The sequence below is a fragment of the Cynocephalus volans genome, chromosome 10 (genome assembly GCF_027409185.1).
Source record: "Cynocephalus volans isolate mCynVol1 chromosome 10, mCynVol1.pri, whole genome shotgun sequence".
NCBI classification, from domain to species: domain Eukaryota; kingdom Metazoa; phylum Chordata; class Mammalia; order Dermoptera; family Cynocephalidae; genus Cynocephalus; species Cynocephalus volans.
In genome coordinates this window covers 44515586-44541592 of record NC_084469.1, presented here as the reverse complement: position 1 = coordinate 44541592, position 26007 = coordinate 44515586, and the positions used below count along the sequence as shown (strand labels likewise).

Genomic DNA, 26007 nt, shown 5'->3' with positions numbered 1-26007 from the left:
ATATCCCATGCTCTTGGATTGGAAGAATCAACATAGTGAAAATGTCCATACTACCCAAAGTGATATACAAATTCAATGCAATCCCCATCAAAATTCCAAAGACATTTTTCTCAGAAATGGAAAAAACTATCCAGTCATTTATATGGAACAATAAAAGACCACGCATAGCCAAAGCAATGCTGAGCAAAAAAAATAAAGCTGGAGGCATAACACTACCTGACTTTAAGCTATACTACAAAGCTATAATAACCAAAACAGTATGGTACTGGCATAAAAACAGACACACTGACCAATGGAATAGAATAGAGAATCCAGAAATCAACCCACACACTTACTGCCATCTGATCTTTGACAAAGGCACCAAGCCTATTCACTGGGGAAGGGACTGCCTCTTCAGCAAATGGTGCTGGGATAACTGGATATCCATATGCAGGAGAATGAAACTAGATCCATACCTCTCACCGTATACTAAAATCAACTCAAAATGGATTAAGGATTTAAATATACACCCTGAAACAATAAAACTTCTTAAAGAAAACATAGGAGAAACACTTCAGGAAATAGGACTGGACACAGACTTCGTGAATACGACCCCAAAAGCACGGGCAACCAAAGGAAAAATAAACAAATGGGCTTATATCAAACTAAAGAGCTTCTGCACAGCAAAAGAAACAATTAACAGAGTTAAAAGACAACCAACAGAGTGGGAGAAAATATTTGCAAAATATACATCTGACAAAGGATTAATATCCAGAATATACAAGGAACTCAAACAACTTTACAAGAAGAAAACAAGCAACCCAATTAAAAAATGGGCAAAAGAGCTAAGCAGGCATTTCTCTAAGGAAGATATACAAATGGCCAACAGACATATGAAAAAATGCTCAACAGCACTCAGCATCCGGGAAATGCAAATCAAAACCACACTGAGATACCACCTAACCCCAGTTAGGATGGCTAAAATCCAAAAGACTCTGAACGATAAATGCTGGCGAGGTTGCGGAGAAAAAGGAACTCTCATACATTGTTGGTGGGACTGCAAAACGGTGCAGCCTCTATGGAAAATGGTATGGAGGTTCCTCAAACAATTGCAGATAGATCTACCATACGACCCAGCTATCCCACTGTTGGGAATATACCCAGAGGAATGGAAATCATCAAGTCGAAGGTATACCTGTTCCCCAATGTTCATCGCAGCACTCTTTACAATAGCCAAGAGTTGGAACCAGCCCAAATGTCCATCATCAGATGAGTGGATACGGAAAATGCGGTACATCTACACAATGGAATACTACTCAGCTATAAAAACGAATGAAATACTGCCATTTGCAACAACATGGATGGACCTTGAGAGAATTATATTAAGTGAAACAAGTCAGGCACAGAAAGAGAAATACCACATGTTCTCCCTTATTGGTGGGAGCTAAAAATTAATATATATAAATTCACACACACACACACACACACACACACACAACCGGGGGGGGGGGGGGAAGAAGATATAACAACCAGAATTCCTTGAAGTTGATAGGACAAGCGAACAGAAAGGACATTCTTGGGGGGGCGGGGGGGAGGGAGAAGGAAGGGAGGTTTTGGTGATGGGGAGCAATAAGCAGCCACAATGTATATCGACAAAATAAAATTTTAAAAAAAAGGAAAATAAATAAAAAATAAATCTGTCAAAAGTAAAAAAAAAAGAAAAAAATAAAAATTCCTTGCCCAGCCCCACGTTGTGGATTGTTTCCCCTATGTTTTCTTCTAGTAGTTTCACAGTTTCAGGCTTTACATTTGAATCTCTAATCCATTTTGAGTTCATTATTGTATATCGTGAAAAGTAGGGGTCTAGTCTCCTTCTGCATGTGATGTCCAGTTTTCCCAGCACCAGTTATTGAAGAGACTGTGTTTTCCCCAGTAGGTATTCTTGGCACCTTTATCAAAGATTAGCTGGCTGTAGGTGCATGTATTTATTCTGGGCTCCATAAATGAATGAATTTACCTAAAGCAGTGCTTAGAGCAGTTCTTGGCTCACAAGAAGCTCCATGTAGATGTTATTAGTTACTATTACTGATTACTATTGAATAGTAGTTTTTATTACTTTTACAATCATTAACTTTTTCTCTGAAAGGAACCTTATTCCCTGTATGTAGCCAAATGAGTACTTCCCCTTCAAAGTAGTCATCTTGGACACTTCTGTAAGGAAACATGCCCCAGACGTGTTGTTTGTTACAATCTCAGCAGAGGGAAAATTGCTCTCCTTTCATTTTTAAGGCCTCCTTGTAGTCACATGTTATTAAGAAGAGAAGCCACCAGAGGAGGCAGGTGCACACTGAGGTGCTGAAACCAGCGTTCCAGCCACGGTTGTCCACTGGTCTGTCCTCAGGAAGCAAGGACCCCCTGCACCCGACTGCATTACAGACCAGTACTCCTTGCCACCAGCAGTAAGGGTCAGGCTGTGTTTAATGTCCCTGTAGCCAGTGTGGGTTGACTCCAAAATGGGAGGAAACAGAGGGGATGGCCTTGGGGACCTACCTGGTGTTTCTCTTCATCCAGGACTTCACAGTGTGGATCCCAAGACTGGCAAGGAGTACAACCTGGAGTCACTCATCAACTCCGCCGTGTTCCCAGGCCTGCAGGGAGGTCCCCACAACCATGCCATTGCTGGTAAAAACCTCACCCAGCCCAACTTGGAGCCCTCAGGTGGCACCTGGGGCTGCCCCCCCAGTCGCGGCAGCCCCCGTGCAGTCTGGTGATTCTCCCATCTCACCTGTCCTCCAAAAGTGTGTGCCAGGACTTCCATGCTAGGGAAGGACCTAGAAGACTGTGTCTGTCCGGGAGATGCTAACACAGAAGAAAAGGGAGACAGTTGATATTAGTGGAAGGTGGGGAGAGGAAAGAAGTTGTCCACTGCACACACGTGGCCACCCCGAGTCAAAACTGGGTTGGGCCAAGTTTTGTAAAGAATGTGGAGGCATCTCTGAGGAACAACAGGGAAGGAATGTGACCACTGGAAGAGGGCACAGCAAGGGTGAGCTGCCTCCCCCCGATGCACCCCAGCCTGGGGGCGCAGGCCCCTGTGTCTGACCCTTGCACCCTTCACCCTGGGGCCACATCGGGAACTCCAGGGTCTGACTCCATGACCACATAGCAGGCTTTTGTTGACTTATCCCTTCTCCGTTTGTACAAATGGCTTAGGAAGGTTGCGATGATCTCAGAGCTAACCCACTGTCTTCCTGGAGCAAGGCTATTAGTAGAACTCACTTGTGCTAAGGAAGTTGGGACGAAGGTGTAACTTATCAGTCAGGAGAAGTGCTGGCATTTCCCATGAGGAAACGAGAAAGCAGCGAATGGCAGAGTCTTGAGCATAAGGGGGTGGGAGATGTTGGGGTCCTGGGAGTATTTTCATGTTCTCCCTTTATACCTACACACTCAGCACCCGCAGTCTCTTCAGCTTTGAGATGGGGGGTCACTCAGACCCCAGCCATGCTGGGCCTTTTCCGGTGTTCCCACAAGCACTGATTAGAGGCTCTGTGCCAGGACTCAGGGGCTTGGATTTTGCGTTATCCTCCATTTTTTGATGTCCCTTTAAAGAGCCCTCACAAGGTACCAGATGCATCTGCACGGTGCAGGGTAGAACAGAACTGCACTCCCATCTGGACTCTGATCTGAGAGATCTGCATAACCTGGCATCAAAGCATCAGCTTTTTGGGTTGCTGTATAGTCATTTTCATACATCAAGCTTAAAAAGGACTGTAAAACCCATCTTGCTTAAGAACAGCTTTCCGTGGTAATTTATTAGCTCTAAACCACCATGCCCAAAGAAAGGTTACCTCAAAAGCAGTTCCTCAATGAGAAGAGGATCTTTATCTTTAATAAAGATCTAGAAGTTGAGCCAGGTAATTGTAATCTACTCGCTGCCCCCTTGGGTGACATTAAAAAGCAAGAAAGCTTGTGTGGAAACATAGTGTTTACTCGTCTTGTTTTTTGTCTGTCCTGCCTTCCTGACCCGTTGTCTCTCCTTGTCCAGGAGTTGCTGTGGCCCTGAAACAAGCCATGACTCCAGAATTTAAACTTTATCAGCACCAGGTAGTGGCCAACTGCAGGGCTCTGTCTGAGGCCCTCATGGAGCTGGGCTACAACATAGTCACAGGTACGAGCCTGTGCGGCGGTGGGCAGGCCCGCTGTCCGGGGGTGCATGAAGCCTTGCTCCCGGTTCACCACATCAGGATGGCGCTGCAGCTGCGAGCACTTGGGACAGCCACGAGAGGAGTGGGCACACCTTTGGGCTGGAGGCCTTCTTTGTGGCCTCCCCCTCCCTCAGGCCGTATCAGCGGACCCCTCTGGTGGGCCAGAGATGATGGCAGTACTTGTGGCCACTCCTCCCCCAGCATCAGGACTGCATGTCCTCAGAACAGCTTTGTTGCAGGAGTACCTGAGGGAGGGTGGGCTGCAGCGGTCACACAGCTGGTGGGTGGCGGAGCCAAGACTTGACACTGGCAGGACTCAGCGCCTTCCTCTACAGTGATGTCCGCACCATCCCACAGAAGTTTCCTTTGCCCCGCGGGGGTCAGGGCGCAGCAGGTTCTCCCCGCTGGGAGGGCGGCTCCTCGGTTTGCACATTTTCCTGGGGAGCTGGCTGGCTGTGACCAGGTGTGCTTTAGTACACACAGTCCTGAAGCTGACTGACTCTGTGTGACATGGACTTTCCAGGTGGGGCCCCACCCCGGGGTGCCATCCACCTCACAGTCACTGCAGGTTCCCTAGGAGGACAGCGGTTTTCTGGCAGACAGTGTCCTTGGTTATCTTGGAGAAGGGTGGCTTTCTTCCGCTCACAAGGCTGCTGTATGTGAGCGGAAGAAAGTGGGCTGGTCCAGGCAGATCAGTCTTGCTGTCCTCCAGACGTGGGTCCCAACACCCTGCCCCCTGTCCTTTGCCCTCTACAGGGATTACAGGCCCCCCATTCTGAGGAGTGTCCGGGAGTGGCCAGGCTTGCAAAGGCTGGGCAATCACCGGCTTCTCACAGTCCTGGGCTGTGCCCTCTTTGGTGTTCTACTTCCTTTCTTTTCTTTCTCCTTTGCCCTCCACATTGTCAGATAATAAAGCCCTACAAATCTCAATGTGGACTATGACCTTCAAGGTCCCTTAGGTCCCTGTTTCTCAAACTCAGATGTGCCCACAGATCCCCTGGGGACCCCGTGACAGTGTAGATTCCAGCTCAGCAGGTCTGGGGCAGGGGCTACACTTCCAACCAGCTCCAGGGGTACTGGTCCAGGAACCACCATGGGAGCTGCAGGGATGTAAGCCGTTCTGCCTCCCCACACAGGAGCCACATGGAAGCTGGCATTGAGGCCCCATACTCCCAGGGCTGCCCTCACCCTGGGGACTTCGTCTTTGTTCCCTCCGCTATCTGCGGATGTGATGCAGATGGGTGCAGCAGTTAATGTTTTGTGCCTGGCACCGTGCCGAGCACTATATATAAAATATCTTATTTAACCTAATAGTAGCCTAGTGAAGTATTGGTCTTTTTTTAAACAAATGGACAGCTGAGTTTCCAAAATGTCGAGCTGCCTGACTAAAGCCACACAGCACATACGTGGACTCGCTGTGGAGCCCCAACACTAAGCTGTCCACTTGGTTCACCTACATCTTTGAAATCATCCCTACGTCATAGCCCAGTGGTGGTGATGAGAACACTGTTGTCATCCATGTTGACACCCTGATTTAACAAAGGTTCAAAGTAGAGAGATCCAGAGGTACTGAAGACTCCTGCGTGACCGTGGGCCAGGTCCAGAGTGCTCTGTTAGCCTTGCTGTCCTCATCTATAACTCTCTGATAACCCTATCAACCTCATGGGATTTAGGAGAAAATGTGCAACAGGCTAGCACGTGTCTGGCACCTAATAGGTACTTAGTGAACGTAGTTGTTATTCCCTGAGATGGCAAATTGAATCACTACCCACTACTTAGAGGGAGCCTTTAAGATCGGCATAAGAGACACCTGGGAAATTCCCAGGCAATTTGTTGGAAAACAGAAGGCATGAGTGGCCTGAGCAAGCTGTCATCCCCAGATGAGCTGCAGGCCCTGTGCCAGCCCCTGGCAGGCTGTCCTAGGTGTGGGCTTTTCTGGGCTGCAAAAGCTGCTGGACCTTTTGCCTGTCAGCTTTACTTCCCTCCTGTATGATCAGTTACCCTTTTAAAAATGCTCCATCCTCGTCTAGTGGGTGGTTAAAGCTCTCCGCCACGTGGTGGCATGCTTGCTTTCCTGACCTCATCTGCTTCAGCCCCTTCACCCCCTTGCTTCTTAGGAAGAGAGAGTTTCCTTCACTTGGTTTAGAACCAGCCTCTGCATTTCTACATGTCCGACTTTGTTTCCAGGTGGTTCTGACAATCATCTGATCCTCGTGGATCTCCGTTCCAAAGGCACAGATGGTGGAAGGGCTGAGAAGGTGCTAGAAGCCTGTTCTATTGCCTGTAACAAGAATACCTGCCCAGGTGAGAATGCTCCTTGGGCTTCTCTTCCACACCTCTCTCATCTGCATTTCTTCTGGCCAGAGTTGCAGCTGATGAAGATATTTGGCTCTAGGGAGAGAGCTCAAATGATTGGGGGAAACTAAACCGTGGCTTTCTCCCTGCCCACTTCTTCGGACTTGGTTCTGACCCTGCCAGAAGCAGATAAAGACTGAAGTGAGCCTTTGGAGGGGGGCTCTGAAAACCAGAGGCTGCGTTTCTCAGTGGGTGTTGACAACACCTCTCAAACCTAGACAGATGTTAGCCTCATTTTCAGAAGCGAGGCCACCACTTTGCATACTGTTGAAACAGAGTGGCCAAAACATGACCCTCCCTCTTTGTGCCTTTGGGTCTACCTGTAGTTTGTAAACCACTTGTACAAGGGTACTTCAAAAAGTTCATGGAAAGATTCATATTATCTTTAATTTTGTGTTTCCAAGAACTTTTTGAAATACCCTTATACTCTTCTTGTTAAATACACCCAGTATCCTCAGGCCAATTCTTTTTCCCCCAAGTGTCCGTTTTTAAATGCACAAGTGGTCACAGTGGTGAGTTGGGTGCAGCTTAGGGACAGAGCCCTTCTTGTCTTGAAGGGGACAGAAGTGCACTGCGGCCCGGTGGACTGCGACTTGGGACCCCAGCACTGACATCCCGAGGACTTTTGGAAAAAGACTTCCGAAAAGTAGCTCACTTTATTCACAGAGGTAAGGATGACATTTTGGAAGTTTGCCACATTTTATCATGTGCATGAAGTTTCTGATTGTGACCGAGTGGTTGAAGCCCTGCCACTGAAGGACATTTGTGTGTCCAGGCTGAGTGCTGGGGGGCGGAGACAGCAAAAATCACTTTAGCACATCGTCTTGTCTGAGAGGTTGGTACATTTGTGCTGCTGGCGACATCTGCCCAAGGAAGGGTATGCAGGAGAGTCACTTCCGAGCTGAGCGTTGATGCCTCAGGCTCTGTCACACTCCCCAGTTGTGGGGGCATTTTGGTAATTGTGTCTGGCTCCCAAGCCTTGTTCCCCTTGGGTGTCTAGCACGGGGGGTGTCTACCAGCAAGAACTCATTGTGTCTTGGCATCTTGGTGGTACAGGGATCGACCTGACCCTGCAGATTCAGAATGACATCAGCCTCAAGGCCACCCTGAAGGAGTTCAAGGAGAAGCTGGCAGGGGATGAGAAGTACCAGCGGGCTGTGCGCGCTCTCCGGGAGGAGGTTGAGAGTTTCGCCAGTCTCTTCCCTCTGCCTGGCCTGCCCGACTGCTGACGAAGCCAGACTGTACCACCGCGCCACCAGATGTGGGGACTGCCAAGGAAGCCGCCAGCAAGCTGCCCCACGGGGACCTTCTTAGCTTCTTTGTGCCCTTTGAGAGGCTTTCTTTTGGGCTTACAAGTTTTTACAAATCAAAATTTAAGTCCTATTGCTAGTAATTCTGGGACAAGTTCTTAAAGAATTTAAATTTGAACCTCTTTCTCAGCTACATATAGTTATTCTAGAAAGATAAAGTTAAAACATCATTTAGACAGTGGTGTAGGGCAAAACGACTAGAAAGATTCCATCATTTTACTCCTACTTCTCAGAGTTACTGGGCTTTCCCCTGACTTGCTGGAACACATAAGAAATACCCAAATACATAGCTTGTAAATGCTGCCCATTCTTACTAGTTTGTTACCCAGTGGGATGCCAGAGGAGAATGGGTTGCGACCACTGGAATCGAAGAGGGAAGTTCTGAAGTTTCTGCCATGTGCTTCTGAATCAGAATTAGAAATCAGACAAGTGTATACAAGCGTACCCAGTATGGTGGGAGTGTTTTGCTATGCGCAGGTCAAAGTATGTTGTAGAAATGGTCCCCTCCTGCCTCCCCCCAAGGAGTGCCTAGAGTCAGCCAGGGGCGTTCCTGCTCTAAGACAACCAGCTCCCTTCTGCAATCAGGACACCAAATGTCGCCTTCCCAAAGAAACTTTATTTCTCACATAGCTGAAGTGCAAAACAAGTGACCATTTTTAATAAGCACAATCAAGTTTTAAACCACAGAATGTCTACAAGAATCATAGCTTTAAAAAATACAACCAACTCTTATATTTCAAAAATATCTGAACTCAAATAAATTAATTTCTTAAAAAGTACACTTCTCATACTATTTGTTTGGCATTTACTCTGGTTAAACTCTTGTGCAGCAATCCCCGTGCGAGGACACCACCTGTGTGGGCTGCACTCCTGCACCATCCACCAAGATTGCAGCCCACATGGTGGTCAGGGTCACATTCACAGACATGGACAGGAACATGCAGTAATAAAATAGCTTTTTAAAAAATAACAAGTACGAATTCTTCACAGACTATGCTTTTCACTGCAAATATCTCAATCCAACCCGTGACTCCAGGTACCACTGTTGGACAGTCTGAGCGAGGCACCCTGTGGTCCAGGCTGCGGCTCCTACAGCCTGGGGTCCAGCACATTGTTTACTCTGTTGTGGGTGGGGACAGCTGCAGTCTCCATGGCATGTGGGCTATGCAACAGTCCCATCTCTGCCTCCAATTTGGGAGCTGTTATGGTGACAAAGTGGTCTTAAGTTCAGGGGAGTGACTCTACCAGCTGAAGACAGACATCTCCAAGACCCTGTGTGTGGCATCCACTTCAGAGCTGAACTCCCAGGACACTGGGCCCCACACCTGCAGATTAATCTGTGGCAGTGCTCACTCCCCTCCCCTACCTCACCCACTCCTACCTCCCCCTTTCCAAAGCTTCAACCAAGCCTTAATAAGTTAAGGCCAGATTAGGTCAGTGCTTGGAGAATGGGCTCAGGAAAACTTAGTTACCAACCTTATCAGCTGAGATTGGTTTGCTTTCCAAACCAAAGTAGAAACTTGATGCTTTAAAGATTTCCAGTTTTTCACTTTCTATCACAGTATTGGGGCAAAGCCAGAAAGCTGGCTGGTATGCTTCAGAGCACAAACCAAGGGACTGTCTTCTGAGCTTTTTAGGGAGGTGGGGGAGGTAAAGGAGACTGGGAGAAACCTGACTGCCCACTGTGGGAGCTGTTCTTGTGAAGGCCTTGCACACCTACTGATAAGTGCCCCACTGAGTGAAACTGTTACCAGCTGTGCAGATGAAGACAAGACAGAGCAGCATGGAACAGGACCCACACGCAGTAGGCGTGGGTATGGGGGGCGGGGTCAGCTGCTGGTATGCTGGGGTGCAGCAGCACACATGACGGATGGTCAGTGTGCAAGGGGCTGCTCTCGGCCTCCAGAACCACATGGCTCCACTGAAGCAGCCCCAGCACTTGGGGTGGAATTGATTGGCCTTCCTAGGACTTTGAAATGGGGCTTATTTGTGTGGGGTTTGAAATCTACTATACTTTGAATACAGCAACTGATCTGAAGCAAAGTAGTTAAAGCTAGATGGGGAATGACAAGTAAGCCATCGTGGTCCATCTCCAAGTTCTGGAGCAACAAGTGTAACTTCAGCCATTGTAGTCAATTACGAAAAAGTCACAACTTCTAAAATCCAAAGGTTCCACTGGAGGAGCGAGGTTCCTAGGGAAATGGTGAGGCGTGAGGCGGCAGCTGCGGTCCTGGCCAGCTGCTGCTGCTTCACTTAGACTGCTTTAAGTGGGAGAGGATAATGGACAGGCAGTGAAGTTGAAACAAACCTCAAACAACCAAAGTTTCAGTACCTGGGCCCTCGAAGTGATAGTTAAAACTGAAGAAGTAATTAATCTATTTTCTGGGAAGTGTTGTTTTTAAATATTTTATTAAAACTATTAACCTTTTACTAGTGGAATATTTCAAGTGAAAATTCTTGAGTAGTTTAGTCCCACTGCATAGATCTCCCCACCACTGAGGTTTATACATGTGAGACTTCTAGGAGGTTCGAGTTCCCAAAAGTGGAGAGGGGACTAAGGAGGGGCAGAGCTTCACAGTGTTACCTGCCTCTGCCTAAACTATGACTCAAACCCAGAACCAATTTAAGATCCCTTTGAAAGGACACATACCTTGCATCAAGTAATCCTTTGAAACTGCCATATTGAAAAGTCAGTTCTTAACCAAAATCTAAATCCTGGAGTTCAAACCCTAGTCATTGAGGCCATCTTTACTACCTCGGGGGAGATGTGCCCATTTGCCATTTCTGTGCTGTCCCATGGGCCAGTCTGCTCTGTTCAATCCCTACTGGTCTCTTGCCTGAGTCCTCAGGATCTTCTGAACTGCCCTGGAGACCAAGCACCAGGCAAATACCCCTAAGCAGACTTCCACTTAAGACCAAGGGAGTGCACAGCTTTAGCTTCTTGAAGGCCAAGTATGGCTGCAGTTCAGCATCTGCCCAATACTCATCTTTCCCCTCTCAGTTTCCTAGGTGAAGACAGTATTAGCTGTGAGCTTCCATGCTGGTGTTACACACAGCAAGGCAATAGTGGTAGTGCCAAGGACCACCTTCCAGCTGTCATTCGGCTCTACAGGCCTTCCTTCCCTTTAAGACAAAATGTTGCAGTCATGTCCTTGGAGGCATAAGTAGGTAGCAATTAGCCACCCAGCTGGAAAACAAAGCAGCATCTAGAACATGAAGGGAGTGGTAACGAATGTGGCAGCCCAAGGAAACAGGCTTCCCAGGCAGCCTGTGTCGCACACAAAAGAACATTTTGCATTTAAAAGCTAACAAGGCTTTCCTGGCGACTCTTCCATCTGTAAACACGTGCAACAGGCACAGGTATAAAGACAACTGATGAGATGCAGGCAGTGCCACCTGCCACATAAGGTTCTTGGTCACAGCCTCAGGAGCAAAATCATGCACCCTCTGACAGGACAAGGACCCCAACTGGAAGCCAATGACCAGAGCCAAGGGGCCAGATCCTTGTGCCAAGGAAAGGCCCACAGGAGTGATGTGATGCCAGCCCTCTTTGGACACTTTCAGCTTCCACCAGGGGTCTCTGCCCCTTCCACGAGAAGGGAAGCTGGCTCCCTCCCCACATGTCTCCAATGGCGTGCCACAAGTTAACAGGCAGACCAGGCCTCAGTAGCAGGACCCAACAGATGCACACACACGTGGCTGATTCAGGTCCACTTTATCACAATATTCATATAACAAGCAGTAATACCCAGAGTTTTCCCCACCTAGGAAACAAAACAGCATTAAAAATAAAGGTATAAAATTTTCAAGGTTGCGAGAAACCCTCCAACCACTGGCAACTGTGTAAGGAGCCTCAGGGAGGCTGGGGGATCACCATCAGTGGGACAGGCAGTAGGTGACCAGACTGCACCTCCTTTCCAGTCTTGAACTCATTCCTCAAAGGGGGGCTCACCCGGGGACAGCTGTGAGCTGTGGTGACAGAGGCATGCACAACCTCCCGGGGCAGATCCACGGAGACAGCCCCCTGTCGCCATGCCCATGAGACCCTGTGAGAGGTAGTGAGGTGGTTGCAAAGCTCTGCTGTGAGTGAAGACTGGAGTGTGACCTCTGCCACGTCCCAGCCTGTCTGCACACCTTCCCCAAGGGGACAGAGTTGTTGGGCAGCCCCAGGACAGCTGCTGGGACTCCCCTCCTGCACAGTGGAGATGGCCTCACGGCCCACGGCCCTGCTCTCTGCTGAGCTCTCCAGCTCCATGGTGGTCCTCGCCACTGGTGTTGGCCGTATGGTGCCCACTTCTCATCTGGGACAAATGACCACACTGCTCATCCCTGCCAACTGTGGGGAGTGGCTTCCAAGGCCTGTTCACAGGCATGGCTCTCCCTGGTGAGGCGGCGAGGACGGGGACAGGGCGCTGCTCCTGCTCTACGCTGCCCTGGCACCTAGAAGATGGTGTGTTTCCACTCCCCAGCCGCAGCAGTGCTTGCTCCCTCCACCTCACTTGTTCAGGGGCCTTCTGTGGGATAATGGGCTCCAGGAGGCCAAATAAAGGGCCACAGCTGGGGTCTGAATGAGCAATGGATGTCCTGTTGTCCCTGTCTTCCACCAAGTCATCACAGGTAATGGCTGTCTTCCTTGCTGATTTTGCCACTCGCGTATCTGGCAAGGCCGAAGGTGGCCAGTGTGCTCCTCCCATTCGGGTTTTGGCCTTCCCACCCCTCACACCACCGCACTGAGGGACTGGTGGCTTCTACCCTGGCTGCCAGTCTTTGGAAAGTCTAGACCCCCTACCTCCCATATCCAGGGACCACACTTCACCAGAAAGCTGACAGCAGCTGGGACTGTACTTCCAGGCACCTTCAGAGAGAGCCAGGCTCCCACCTCTGTCCAAGTCCAACCAGCAAGCTGCCTGGAGCCATATCGGGACCACAACCACCACTTTGGTTTTCTTCCCACTGGCAACAGAAGCCTAAACAGTCCAGCTCAGGCAAATGTTGGGTCATGCCAGTCCCTCCCCTCCCTGTACCCTGAGTCACAGGTCTTGTTCACAGTGGCTGGGACCAACCTCAGATTTTGTATAAAAAGCTGGGGACATAGTCAAACCTGAGCATGGGGCGGCTGGTCCCAGGAGACTCCTGCATGTAGTGCAGCTTCAGCAGCTCAGCCAGGTACTGGACCACCCTGATATCCTCATTCACCAGACCCAGATTCAGCTTCAGGAAGCTCGCTTGGCGACTGGCAAGCAGTTCCTCTGCCTCCTTATCATGGGGAGGCAGGTGCAGGTGGTGGCAAAAGGTGTAGAGGAAGGCCTTGGAGCAGAGCTGGGTGAGCATGCTCTGGACGTGCAGATAGTAGGTGCTGCCCCGCTTGATCTGAGTGCGGTGGTCAGCCAGGCGGGGCACGAGAGTGCCTCTGTAGAGGGGGCAGCGCAGGGTTTTGTTGTCCAGGTCCAGGATGCTCGTGTAGCGGCTATAGCGGCCCAGGGCATGGAGGGTGCTGGCATTGGCAGGGGAGGCCACTCTGAAAGAGACAGGGCAAGGTCAGGAGGAAGGGCAAAGGTCAAGAAGACAGAGGCAGAAGCTTGGCAGAGGGGCTTCCTGTCCCTGGGCCAGCTCCCACCAGCCAGCATGTACTGGCTCTCTCTGGAGGGCGAATCTGATCATCATGATCTTTGAAGGGCCACCACCCTCATGACCAAATTCAAATGCCTTGGCTTGGCTCCGAGGCCCTCTGGATTCCTCGGAAGTCTCATCTATTACTCCCCTGAATGGCCTCTCTGGCGCATGCCAAGCTTCCAGTGGGGCCTCAAAATTCCCAACCTGTTGCTTGGCCTGGAATACCCGTCTCTCCCTTTTGGACTTGGCTCACACCAATGTAAACTTCATTCAGCCTTCCCGGTCCCCCTCTTCTGCCTGCGTGCTGTGGCCGTGGTCAAGCTCCTTCACCTCTCCGAGCCTCACCTGTGGATGGTGACAACAGTTCTGCTATTATGCTCCTCCGGGGGCCTCTGCGGGGACCGAGCTGTGCTCAGGGCGGAGCCAGCCCTCGGTGCGTGCTGCCACCACCATTATCACTACTTCCAGCCTAGCACTGGCCAGTGTGGTGACTGCTCTTTGTTTACTCATTTCTCCCAGTGGACAAGGAGCCTCAAGATCCTAGAGACCCAGGACTGCTTCTGGTTTGTTCTCACACCCCCGCTGCCCAGCACATCAGAGGCAGGAAGTGTCTGTTCGGTGAGGGAAGCTGCTCCTTACAACCCTCCTCTAGAGCAGTCTTCCCAGAGAAGCCTGGCAAATGGCTGGCTGACTAGTGGCGCTACAGACATACCTCTGACATTCAGGGCTTGTGTTAGACATAGGTACTATGTAAAAAGGACTGACAGTCACTTGGGATCAAGGTAAGCTCACGGTATCTTTTCCTTCCTGCGTTTTGCTCTCTCCTTGTGTATTTAACAATCATTTATTGAGCATCTACCATATACCTGTCACTGGCCTGGGAGCTGAGACTGTAATGAAGAACGACCTGGAAATCTTGTCCTGTATGAGCTCGGTTTGACAGGGAGGAAAAGACATGCACACAAGTACAGTGAGGTGAAGGGAGATATGGTCTTGGTCCCCACAGGAGAGGCCTGTGGTTGGGAAGATGTGTGTGGGCGGAGTGGTCATGAAGGAGTGGCCTCAGAGTTGTGTCTTCCATGGAAACTGCAGAAGGCATGGCATCCCATGACAACAGCCAGGTCACAGAGATGGGACAACTGAGACCCCCACAGTCCACGTGTCCTGATCCCTAAGGAGACAGCAGGCTGTGGACCAACCACACACAGCCCACGGGCGAGGAGGAATCGGCGTCTGTGGGCAGCTAACAGCTAAGGAAGTTTATGAGGGCCGTGAGAGGTCTGCGATAGGGACTCCCTAGCCTGCGCTACCATGGGCCCCTGTGCCTCAATGGTCCCACCTCCAGGAGGCTTCTCCCTCACACTCGTCTGCTTCTGAGGCACCCTCGGCTCCCCGCACACCTCCCAGAGTCAGCAGGGCCAGCCCCTCTCCCCAGGCTCTGCCGCAGCAGCACGCCAGGCTCACCACCCATCTTCCTGCCCCTCCACATCTGCTGAGACACCCGGTCATGGGCCCAGCCCCTGTGCTGCAGCTCTGACACTCCCCTGGCAGCACTTTCTCTTTTGGGAGATGCTGGCTACTCCTAACTCTTCCTCCATTTCTGTTTCTCACAAAGCTCCTCCTCAGCAGGCCAGATGTCGGAGAGGCAAGCCCTAGGCCTCTGTCTCTCATCTGCACAGCACCCGCGACCGAGCGCCTCACACCTCACCTTCCCCCCGTGTCTTGGACTGCTGCAGCCCATCCCAATGCCAGGGAGGACAACCTCTGTACCGACGAGGACATTGAAGAACAAGTAGGGCCAGGGCTTGTCCAAGGTTACCAGCTAGTAAGTGGCCAAGCCAGGACTCAACCCAGGGCCTCTGACCCACACTAGCACTTTCTCCCACCAGAACTGAACCCTGTTCTTCACACAGTCTGGGGCTTGTTACTGCTGCTTAGGAAACAATACAGTCATCCCTGGTATTGATCTGAAATGATGGGAGAGCAACCTGGTGGTTTATCCCTCTCACACCCACCAGTGGCTGAGCCATCTGATAAGCATTTCCAGGCCTACGTTAGTAGAAAAAAATCAAGGACCCATGAGACTGGTGGTTTGAGGTTACAGTCCTTAAAAACAGTTCATCAGCAGAGCTGTTTGTAGGTGGAGTCAAAGGCCCTGAGGACAGAGCGACACTCTTGGGTCCCGGTTCTGAGTCCAGACTAACCCAGCACATAGGACTGGCCCCTCTACAGCTCAACGCTCCATGGACAGGAAGGTCACAACCCCACAAAGGCACCTCTCCTACTCCTCGCATTTTAAAGCTGATCCTCAGATGGGCCTCAGTCTGCCTCCCTGTGTCAGTGCCAGTTCTGCCTGCTGGAGGGACCCGCCATCTGTCCCTGTCTCTGAGCACTTCTCAGGGCCAGGTGCTGTGCCAACCAGCTCCGGAAGGTGGGTGCTGTGTCCCCCTTCATGGAGGCGTCCAACATGGCGTGAAGGAACGAAGGTGAGGAGATGGCTAGTTCAAATGCACCCAGTGAGTGCTGGCAGCACGGGGGCCTGACCCAGACCCCCGCTGTTCCCTCTGCAGCCACCACAGCCCTCCCCACGCCTTCCATCTCATGACACTCCGACAGCGTGTCCACTGCTCACCTCCCCCAGGGTTTCTGTGGGTGAGCTGTAGCCAATCCTGCTCCCATTCCTCTTCTGGCCCCTCAGCTGACCACCCAGTGATCCGTCCCTGAGACACAGGCCTTCCAACCCCTGCTTGCCACACCACATGCCTGCATAGGACACTGGAGGCAGAAGCTTCCAATGGCCAACATCTGCACACTCAGGTTTGAGGAGAGTTTAGTGGAAGAAGTTGTCACTTTCCCACTTGGGAGTCTATGCAAAGATTGCAACCATCCCTTCTGATGGGCCTCTGGCTTTTACGGAGGGATGCTCCCTGAAGTCTGGCTGGCGAGAGCCACACTGAGCCCCTATTGCCCTGGTCTGCCTTCCTCACAGTCTGCTGGTGTCAGAGGAGAGCTCACACTGACTAGGCACTGGTTAGATGCCGTGGGCCCTCTGACATTGGCTGTCACAAGGTAGGTCTCAGCACTTCCATCTGCAGATGAGGAAACAGCCTCAGAGAAGTCAAGCTGACAGCATGGTGACTCGCGCCCCTGTCATGGGATGCACCACAACTGGCTCACCTTAAAATTCTGGAACTGGGTAGTGTCTGGCACTTAGCAGCCCTCAATAAACATTTGGCAAATGATCGTTCAGTGATCCAGCTCCCTTACATTCTCTTAGAGTGGAGGAGTGACTTCCCAGGTGCCCACTGTGAATGAGCCAGTGGTTGGGCTGGCCCCAGAACTCAGACCTCCTCTTCCCCTCCAGGGGCCAGACAAACTGCACACATGCCAGCTACCCCCTGCCCCCACTAATCAATCATAGCCAGTCTTTCCAACTCAGCCCAGCCTGATCCTCAGAACCCTTCTCACCAAAGCCCTCCAGTCAGCTATCTAGCAGAACGAAGCTGGCAGCCTCTGCTATTCCAGCGCATTCTACACAGGGAAATTCAGGATAGGGCAAGCCCCTCCTGGATAAGTCTGATCCTGGATAAGCCATCTCACGTTGACAGATTGAGGAGGTACCCCTACTTGTACCTCTCAGATTCTCCTCCTTTTGAGGGAAAAAACAAAGTCAAACATCAAGAGTTGGGGTGAGGGGAGATGTGTGTGTATAAGGGATACCAACCCATCATTCCACAAAACAGAAGCAAAAACAATCCAGAAAAGCCTTCCCTTCTGGGGACAGACTAGTTAAACCTGAGAGCAGAAGTGGGTGGCACGCGTACAGAAGAGGGTCCTGAGAGGAAGGACAGGGCTTGCAAGGTGGCCCAGTGCAGTCACTTCACACGCTTCAGAGCCACAACAGGGAGCAAGGACTGCAAGGTCTGCTGTGATGCCCGGCTGTCTCCAGGCACTCCATCCCAGCCTCAGCTTGGCACTCCTGCCATGCCCGGCCCTACTGTGCTTCCTGCTCGGTGGCTAGCCACCTCACCCCCTGCCACTCAGGCCAAAGCCCCAAGACCTTCTCTGGACACTCCTCCCTGCCTCCCAAGGTGTCACTCAATTACTCCCCTTGTTTTCTTAGAACACAGAAAGCACCCCAGTATTAGTACTCTTATCTCTCTCAATGGTAAGGCTCTAGTAACCTGTCTGTCACCTCTACTGGGCTATCAACTTTTCCAGAGCAGTGGCCTTGTTCTGGTACCTTCAGGTGGTACACCTGCCAACACGGCCTGGAGTGGATGCTAAACAGGTGACTGACCCCAGGCAAACACAAGGAGACTCGAGAGATGGTGACCTCACTGACATTGGGACCCATGTAAAGAGAAAGTCAGAAAATGAGAACAGACAGTTGCTAGCTACAGTGTGGAAGAAATTCCTTTTGCCATTTCTATGTGGTGTGGGAAGTACAGACTGCCTGCGTCTGTCAGAAAGGACTCTGATGATCACCTAGCTCGGTAACTTTGTTTTACAAATGAGCATAGCAGGGTGCAGAGAAGAAAAATGACTTGCCTAGTCACAAAATGAGGAACGTGAACACAGGGCCTCACTGAGGGAGAGTCCCTCCAGCCAGATTTGTTAAGCAGTGTTTGGAAAAGCAAAAGAATCTACTGACACATAAGCCAGTGATACAGGGAAATGAGACAGAGCATTCAAAGTGAGGGAGAAGGGACTGGCTCTAGCACTTCCTCATTAAGTCAGGCTTCCAAAGCAAACAGCACAGTGGAGTGAAAGCCACTGGAGCCCCCTGATGTTCCTCTCACCCCTGATGGCACAGCCCCCATCACCATCACAGCCTTTTCTCAGGAGCAGCTCTCTGCTCAGTCACTTACACCACCATGTGAATTTGAGAGCCGGCAAGGATGTGAGATCATGAAGTCCAGTCATTCCCAAACCTCACTGTACACCAGATAAATTCCATGTTTTACCCCAGACCAAGTGAATCAGAATCTCTGGGGATGGGGCCCAGGAATCCATGATTTTAAACATTCTCCCAAATAATTCTTTTTTGTTTGTTTGGTGACTGGCTGGTACAGGAATCCAAACCCTTTGATCTTGATGTTATAACACCACGCTCTAACCAATTGAGCCAACTGGCCAGTTGTTCTCTCAAATAATTCTGAAACAGCAAGGGGACAGAGAAGGTGTCGGCAACTACTGAGGAACTGCAACCATGTCACATGACAGATAAGGAAATGTAAGCCAGAGAAGGGGAATGATTTGCCAAAAGTAACACAGCGAGTTGGTGTTGGACCCCATCTAGAAGCCATCCCTCCTGATTCTGAGTCCACCACACCAACCTGCCTCATCTCTAACTGGCCAGGGCCCTTCCCCACCACCTGGATTCAGTTACCTCTGCAGGCCAATAAGCTTCCACTTCTGAAAATCCATAATGTGCAAAGGTGAGGAGACCCAGTGCTTCACAGGTTTGGCATAGCGGCCATAATTGGGGACAAAAATGGACAGTGCTGTTACAAGCTTCCTGACTATGGCCTCGTCTTCCCCCAGGACCACAAGCGTCCTCCCACTGAGCAGGGAATAGATGGCTGGGTGAGCAAAGGGGTACTGGCGGATGAATTTTAAGGCGTTCTGGCCAGCCCTTTTTTTATGCCTCTCAGAAGACAGGCTGGCAGAATGAGCAGAGGAGAGGGCCCTGTCCGAGCTGGTGGAGGCGATGCTGCTCATGTAGCTGGTGCTGTCTGAGTAGTTGTCCAGGCTGGTCTTACTGACATCCCGGCTAGCCAGCAGGTGGCTTGGGTCCAGCTCATAAGTGGGGAATCCTTCACAACTGTTGTCTCGAGAAGAAGGGTTGGTGTTTTCCACTGCAAAGTCCACATGGAATTCCTGGTCCTGCCTATAGCGCTGTGGGGGAATGCTCACCACACTGTCCTCGGTGTGGGCTGGAGTAGACAGTGGCACCAACTGACCGTCACTCTCCTTCCCAATACAGCAGGAGGAGTCTATTTGTGATGGGGTGTTTTCCAAGCTGCCCTCCTCAGCCTCACCCAGCTCCGGCGGGCTGATGCTTGCCCGGAAGTGGATGGCTCCCTCGTTATCATCTGCATATGATTCTTCTTCATTAATGGCACTTGGGTAGCTGGCCTTAAAGTCATCAGGGATGAGGGCCTCAGAGGGGCAGGTGCTGAGGACTTCAATACTGTCCTCGCTGATGGTCCTGTGGCTGACGGCTTTGCTACGGACCACCTGGGGGCTCAAAGGTACCGTGAGGCTGGACTGGCTGTCAGACTTAGACAGCAGGGACGTGGACTTCTCTGTGCCCAAAACCTCGATGCTCTCACCACTGCTGATACTCCCTTTCATGTCCATATCCAAATAGTCCAAGTTTTCCTGGGGGTCAAAACTGCCTGATTCTGTCACCTCCACTTCCTTGTACTCCTCATCCCCAAGTTCCTGCTCCATCTTGATCAGCACAGACTCTACACTGGACTTGTAAGAACCAACACTAATTAACACTTTAGGAATGGGGCATTCTTCCAGAGACCTGGAAGGTGGCCTGTCTTGACTGGGCTTAGACGGTATACTCTCTTGTTTCTCCACCACCCTGTCATCCACTTCCACAAAGTCTTCAAAGAGGAAGTTTGTTATGTGCTGTTGCTTTAAAAGTGCTCTGTCAATGTGACTGGTCAGGAGATAGCACAGGTCTCCTCTGAACATGTGCTCAATGTGGCTGAGCTGAGCCAAGGTCTGGGTGAAATATTCAGTGTCACAGAGCTCCTCCAAAGTCTTCAATTTCTTGTCAAAGCACTTGGTGGGCTTTGCTTTGATGAGTTTTGGGGTGTAGGCTGGTCTGCGGGTGTAAAGGTCTGTGTCAGCAGGCTCATCAGGGTTAGAGGTAGTGGATGCCTGGTCGACCTGATCCCGGGAGTGCTCCATCTCACCAGAACACAAATCAGACCCCTTCAACTTCCGATGAGGGTATGAGCGGATCTGCTTCAGCAGGTCTTGATGTTCAATGATGGACTTCTCCACGCTGGCCAGTTCATTGGCTTTCTCAATTGCCTGAGATGAGTAAAAGCCTCTGTCGTTGGCTTTCTTCTGGATCTCTGTTTCTGTGTGCAGCACTGTCCTGGTGTAATCCAGGTCTTTCAGTTTTTTCTCAAGTTCCCCAGCAAATGCCTTCCTGTTGCCTGTCTTCAAGCACTCAGAAGCTTTGGAAAATTCAGCCGAAAGTTCCTGGAACTGCTGCATGATTTTATGCTGGTCTGCTGAGATATAAGCCATGCAAAAGGGTCTCACGAAACCACGGGCCTCCAGGTCGTACAGAGTAAGGTGGTGCACATATGCAAAGGCTCCCTCCTTGGAATCGCCCAGTACCACCTTGGAGTCCTCCACAAAGTTCAACTTGGGGTAGGCAGAACCAGGAGGATGACCCACGAAGGAAGCCTGGTAATCCACAGACATGATCCGCAGGGAGAAGTAATTGAGATCAAAAGTGCCAAAAACCTTGGTGTCATTGGGGATGGTCAGCAAGGGTTGGGGTCCCACCTGCTCAGAGAACTCGGAAATAAGAATGAAGTCCCTCGAGAACTTGGCCCCGGAAAGTTTGGACCACGGGTTGGCTCCCTGGCTGGCGAAGGGGAAGAGTGGCACCGAGTACTCCTCGGGCAGGGCCGGCTCATTGTAAGGCTCTTCCTCGTAGTCGTCCTCTTTGGTGAAAGCCACCACGTCAGGGGCGCTGATCATATTTCCAGATGTATGGGGAGAACATTGAGAGGAAGTGGTAAAGAAAGAGGGGTTAATCAACGCGGAGAAGCCGGTCCTCTGGGGAAGAACGTGAAGTCCTTGCGGCCTTCTTCGTGCCCCCAGGTGTCCTAGGCTGCTTCTCCCAAACCCGATGACTCGAACTCCCGCAGCCTCCTTAGAGACGGAGCTACCCCGGAGCCCTCATGAACTCCAAGGCCGCAGACCCAGAAGACCCGTGAGGCTGGTGGCCGCCCTCCTCCTCCTCTTCCTCCGGCGAGCGCGGCCGGCGCAAAGTACCTGCAGCGAGGTCACCGGCACTACCCGGAACCCGCGGCTACAGCAACAGCGCCTCCCTGAACTGGTGCCTAACGCGGGGCGACGGGCCGCCGCAGGAGTCAGCCCAGCGTTGCCGCCCCCACGGCCCGAGGGCAGAAACCGTCGTGCTCCCTTGGACGCCACAAGCCGGAGCCAGCTACCGCGGCACCGCCATCTTGACATCACATGACTCGCGCGATCGCGCCGCGTGACCCGGAAGCGTCCGCGCACACTTCCGAGCAAGGGAGAAGATCGTGAGAGCGCGCCTTGGGCGGGACTGTGCAGCGGGCCCCGCCGAGGACGAGTCCGATTAACCAACACTGTCGTGAAAGGACAGAGGGGCGTTGCTGGAGCGCGGGGCAGTCTGGGAGTTGTGATTCGCGGTCGCTGTGGGGCGCGCTCCTGGCGGAAGTGGCCCGAGAGGCAGGCGGAAGTGGAACGCCGAGAGCGGGTTCGGTGCAGAGGCGGCGGCGGCGGCCGGGAGAAGGCGCAGTGACCGCAGCTCCGAAGGCCCACGGGCTGGTGGGGAGGTGACTGGAGCGCAGGCGGCTCCCGGAGGCTCTCTTCCCTCACGGAGGGCGCCGGGCGGGCCTCACCTCTGGCTCCCCCAGCATGCGCGGGCTCCCGGGGGGCGGCTGCGGGCGCGGGGCCTAGGGATGATCTTCACGGTCGCCCGCTGCGCGCTCCGGTGGCTGCGACGGCCTGGCGGCCGTACCTTGTCCCGCGCCGCCATGGAGGTGGCCTTTCGAGGCGTGCGGAAAGTCCTCTGTGTGGCCGAGAAGAACGACGCGGCCAAGGGGATCGCCGACCTGTTGTCCAACGGTCGCATGAGGCGGGTAAGGAAGCGCCTTTCCGATCGGCTGCGCTCCTTGAGGGAGGCCCACGGAGCGCCACAGCGTGGTGGGTGCCCGGAGTCGAGATAAAGACAGTTTCTCCCGCTTCTGAGGCGTCGCTGCCTCTCGTCCGAACTATGGCAGTAGCTGCCCGTCTGCCCTCCCGGGCCCCAGGCTCTCCTCGGAATGATGGGCATTTTCAAGTGTAGATAAGACCTTTCTTTCATTTGCTAGAAATCCTTTTTTCTTCCTTGCCCACTGCAGCGTTCCCAAACTTGTCTGATCCTCGGAACTGCCTGGTATACTCTGTGAGTCTGGGGTGAGACTGGGGAAGTCCTGTATGTTCACATATTTTCTTGATTCTGAAATTCAGTTCGGAATCAACTGACCATACTCCTTAAACTTGGTGTTAAAGCCCACCCCGTCCTGTGCCACATCCCCTGCATTCTGCAGCCTCTGTGACTTTCCAGTCTCTTAAGTGCACACTGACGGGGAAACACTATAAGATTTGGGGATTAGAGGTAAAGTAAGCCCTGTTCCTACTTCTGCAAACTGATTCCGAAATACACACACTGGAGGCACAAAGGAGAAAGGAAGATGAGAAAAGGCTTCATAAAGGAGGTGACACGGGGACCTTAAGATCTGTCCAAGAAACTCTCAAATAACAAAAGTAGGTCCTGAAATAGTTTGCTTGCGAACATTTCTAAAAGCATGGAGCAGAAGTTCCCTGCTTTACCCCCCACCCCCGATCCCAGGGTCCCTAGACTGGGACTGAAAATCTGGGGGATAGTCTGAGTGGAGCCAAGGTTGTGAGCCCTGAGAGCCTCACCTCTTTCCAGTGCTTAAAGTCCTGGTGACCAGTCTTAAAGATTGCCAACTTCTAGGGATCTGGGCCTTTTGAGAATGGCCTCTCTGTACCTAGTTAAATTCTTCACCCTTCAGGACTCTGCTTAAATGTCTCTTCAAGGAACCTTTCTCACACATCCACTCCCCCCGCCCCCCCGACTAGTTCAGGGACCCTCAGTGATATATATGCTATCATGGCACTCTATTCTACTTGGAAGGCATTTAGCAGTTACAGTTCAATAATGCAATGCTCAGATATTTTTTTTTATTTCTGTCACCACCCCTCCTTGGACTCTAAGCTCCAAAGGGCAGAGACTATATTTTGTCAATTGCTGTATCTTAAAACCTATTATAGTGTCTGAAATACAGGAGAATTTCAATAAATATTTGTTGGATGAATGTGTAAGCTGAGTCTTGAAAATTTTACCAGGAAGTGGAAACTAAAGAACAACCCAATAGCCTGACACAACTTGACATGTTCAAATTCAAAAACAATGAGAAGTTAGTAGTATGGTATAGTGGGAGGAGGAGCCAGTGAGTTAAGCAAGAGGTCAGGAGAGTATTAGAGAGCCAAGGAGGTGGCTGAGTGTGGTAAAATATACATAAAAGTTACCATTTTAACCATTTTGAAGTTTACAATTCAGTGGCATTTAGTACATTCACAATATTATGCATCCATCACCACTATCTAGTCCCAGAAGATTTTTACCACCCCAAAAGGAAGCCCCATATCCATTAAGCAGTCACTCTCCCTTACCCCCTTCTCCCAGGCCCTGGCAACCACTAGTCTGCTTTCTGTCCCCATGGATTTGCCTATTCTGGACATTTCCTATATGTGGAACCATACAATACTTGGCCTTTTGTATAGGACATTTCCTATAAGTGGAATTATACAATACTTGGCCTTTTGTGTCAGGCTTCTTTCACTTAGCATAATGTTTTTGAAGTCCATCCATGTAGCTTAATATTAGTACTTCATTCCTTTTTATGGCTGAATAACATTCCATTGTATGGATACATCACAACTTGTTTCTCCATCCATCAATTGATGGACATTTGGGTTTTTTCCACTTTTTGGCTCTTGTGAATAGAACTGCTATAAACATTCATTCATTTTTGTTTGAATACCTGTTTTCAGTTCTTTTTGGTAGATTCCTAAGAGTAGAAGTGCTGGGACAAATAACTCAGTGTAACTTTTTGAGGAACCACCAAACTTTTCTACAGTGGCTGAAACGTTTTACTTTCCCACCAGCAGTGTTCAAATTTCTCCACATCCTCAACAACACTTGTTATTTTTCTTGTTGTTGTTTTGGGCACTGGCTGGTAAGCAGATCCAGACCTGTGACCTTGGTGTTATAAGGCTGCTCTCTAACCAACTGAGCTAACTGGCCAACCCTTTTTTTTAAATTGTCATTCTAGAGGGTGTGAAGTAGTATCTCATTGTGGTTTTGATTTGCGATTTCCTTTTATTTATTTATCTATTTATCTATTCATCTATCTATTTATTTATTTATTTTAATTTTATTTTGTCAATATACAATGTGGTTGATTATTTTGGCCCATTACCGAAACCTCCCTCCCTCCTCCCTCTCCTCCCTCCCACCCAACAATGTCCTTTCTGTTTGCTTGTTGTATCAACTTCAAGGAATTGTAGTTGTTATATCTTCTCCCCCCCCCCCCGTTTTGTGTGTGTGTGTGTGTGTGTGTGTGTGTGTGTGTGTGTGTGTGTGTGTGTGTGTGTGTGAATTTATTTATTTATTTTTAGCTCCCACCAATAAGTGAGAACATGTGGTATTTCTCTTTCTGTGCCTGACTTGTTTCACTTAATATAATTCTCTCAAGGTCGATCCATGTTGTTGCAAATGGCAGTATTTCATTCTTTTTTATAGCTGAGTAGTATTCCATTGTATACATATACCACATTTTCCGTATCCACTCATCCGATGGACATTTGGGCTGGTTCCAACTCTTGGCTATTGTAAACAGTGCTGCAATGAACATTGGGGAACAGGTAAACCTTTGACTTGATGATTTCCATTCCTCTGGGTATATTCCCAGCAGTGGGATAGCTGGGTCATATGGCAGATCTATCTGCAATTGTTTGAGGAACCTCCATACCATTTTCCATAGAGGCTGCACCATTTTGCAGTCCCACCAACAATGTATGAGAGTTCCTTTTTCTCCGCAACCTCGCCAGCATTTATCGTTCAGAGTCTTTTGGATTTTAGCCATCCTAACTGGGGTGAGATGGTATCTCAGTGTAGTTTTGATTTGCATTTCCTGGATGCTGAGTGATGTTGAGCATTTTTTCATATGTCTGTTGGCTGTTTGTATATCTTCCTTAGAGAAATGCCTACTTAGCTCTTTTGCCCATTTTTAAAATTGGGTTGCTTGTTTTTTTTCTTGTAAAGTTGTTTGAGTTCCTTGTATATTCTGGATATTAATCCTTTGTTGGATGTATATTTTGCAAATATTTTCTCCACTCTGTTGGTTGTCTTTTAACTCTGTTAATTGTTTCTTTTGCTGTGCCGAAGCTCTTTAGTTTGATATAAGCCTATTTGTTTATTTTTCCTTTGGTTGCCCATGCTTTTGGGGTCGTATTCATGAAGTCTGTGTCCAGTCCTACTTCCTGAAGTGTTTCTCCTATGTTTTCTTTAAGAAGTTTTATTGTTTCAGGGTGTGTATTTAATTCTTTAATCCACTTTGAGTTGAGTTTAGTGTATGGTGAAAGGTATGGGTCTAGTTTCATTCTCCTGCATATTGATATCCAGTTCTCCCACCACCATTTGCTAAAGAGGCAGTCACTTC

General features: G+C 50.3%; 3 protein-coding genes across 4 annotated transcripts in view; 2 read left to right on the top strand and 1 right to left on the bottom strand.

Annotated features, from left to right (window-relative positions):
* The window catches only part of SHMT1 (serine hydroxymethyltransferase 1), a 35887-nt gene extending 27735 nt beyond the window's left edge, over positions 1-8152 (top strand). For both annotated transcript variants that reach the window (XM_063113260.1, XM_063113261.1), the window contains 5 exons: positions 2551-2661; positions 4025-4147; positions 6372-6488; positions 7097-7207; positions 7596-8152. In XM_063113260.1, the coding sequence (XP_062969330.1) occupies positions 2551-2661; positions 4025-4147; positions 6372-6488; positions 7097-7207; positions 7596-7768 (635 nt within the window). In that variant the 3' untranslated portion in view covers positions 7769-8152. The remainder of the gene's footprint in view (positions 1-2550; positions 2662-4024; positions 4148-6371; positions 6489-7096; positions 7208-7595) is intronic.
* Positions 8153-8445: 293 nt separating this feature from the next.
* Positions 8446-21695, bottom strand: SMCR8 (SMCR8-C9orf72 complex subunit). Its single transcript, XM_063113259.1, has 2 exons — positions 18855-21695; positions 8446-13367 (listed from the first exon to the last, which is right to left on the bottom strand). Exons 1-2 carry the CDS (start codon positions 21203-21205, stop codon positions 12914-12916), a joined length of 2805 nt encoding a protein of 934 aa, XP_062969329.1. The 5' UTR covers positions 21206-21695; the 3' UTR covers positions 8446-12913.
* Positions 21696-21961: 266 nt separating this feature from the next.
* TOP3A (DNA topoisomerase III alpha) overlaps positions 21962-26007 on the top strand; it is a 35722-nt gene continuing 31676 nt past the window's right edge. The window contains exon 1 of the mRNA XM_063111562.1: positions 21962-22356. Within this exon, the coding sequence (XP_062967632.1) occupies positions 22177-22356 (180 nt within the window). The 5' untranslated portion in view covers positions 21962-22176. The remainder of the gene's footprint in view (positions 22357-26007) is intronic.

What these genes read in the sequence shown, in the direction of transcription:
- SMCR8 (XM_063113259.1), bottom strand. Translation starts at nt 21,205, where the DNA reads ATGATCAGCGCCCCTGACGTGGTGGCTTTCACCAAAGAGGACGACTAC. An exon ending in AAGCTTATTGGCCTGCAGAG is followed by an intron (nt 13,368 to 18,854) that starts GTAACTGAATCC and finishes TGTCTCTTTCAG; the next exon opens with AGTGGCCTCCCCTGCCAATG.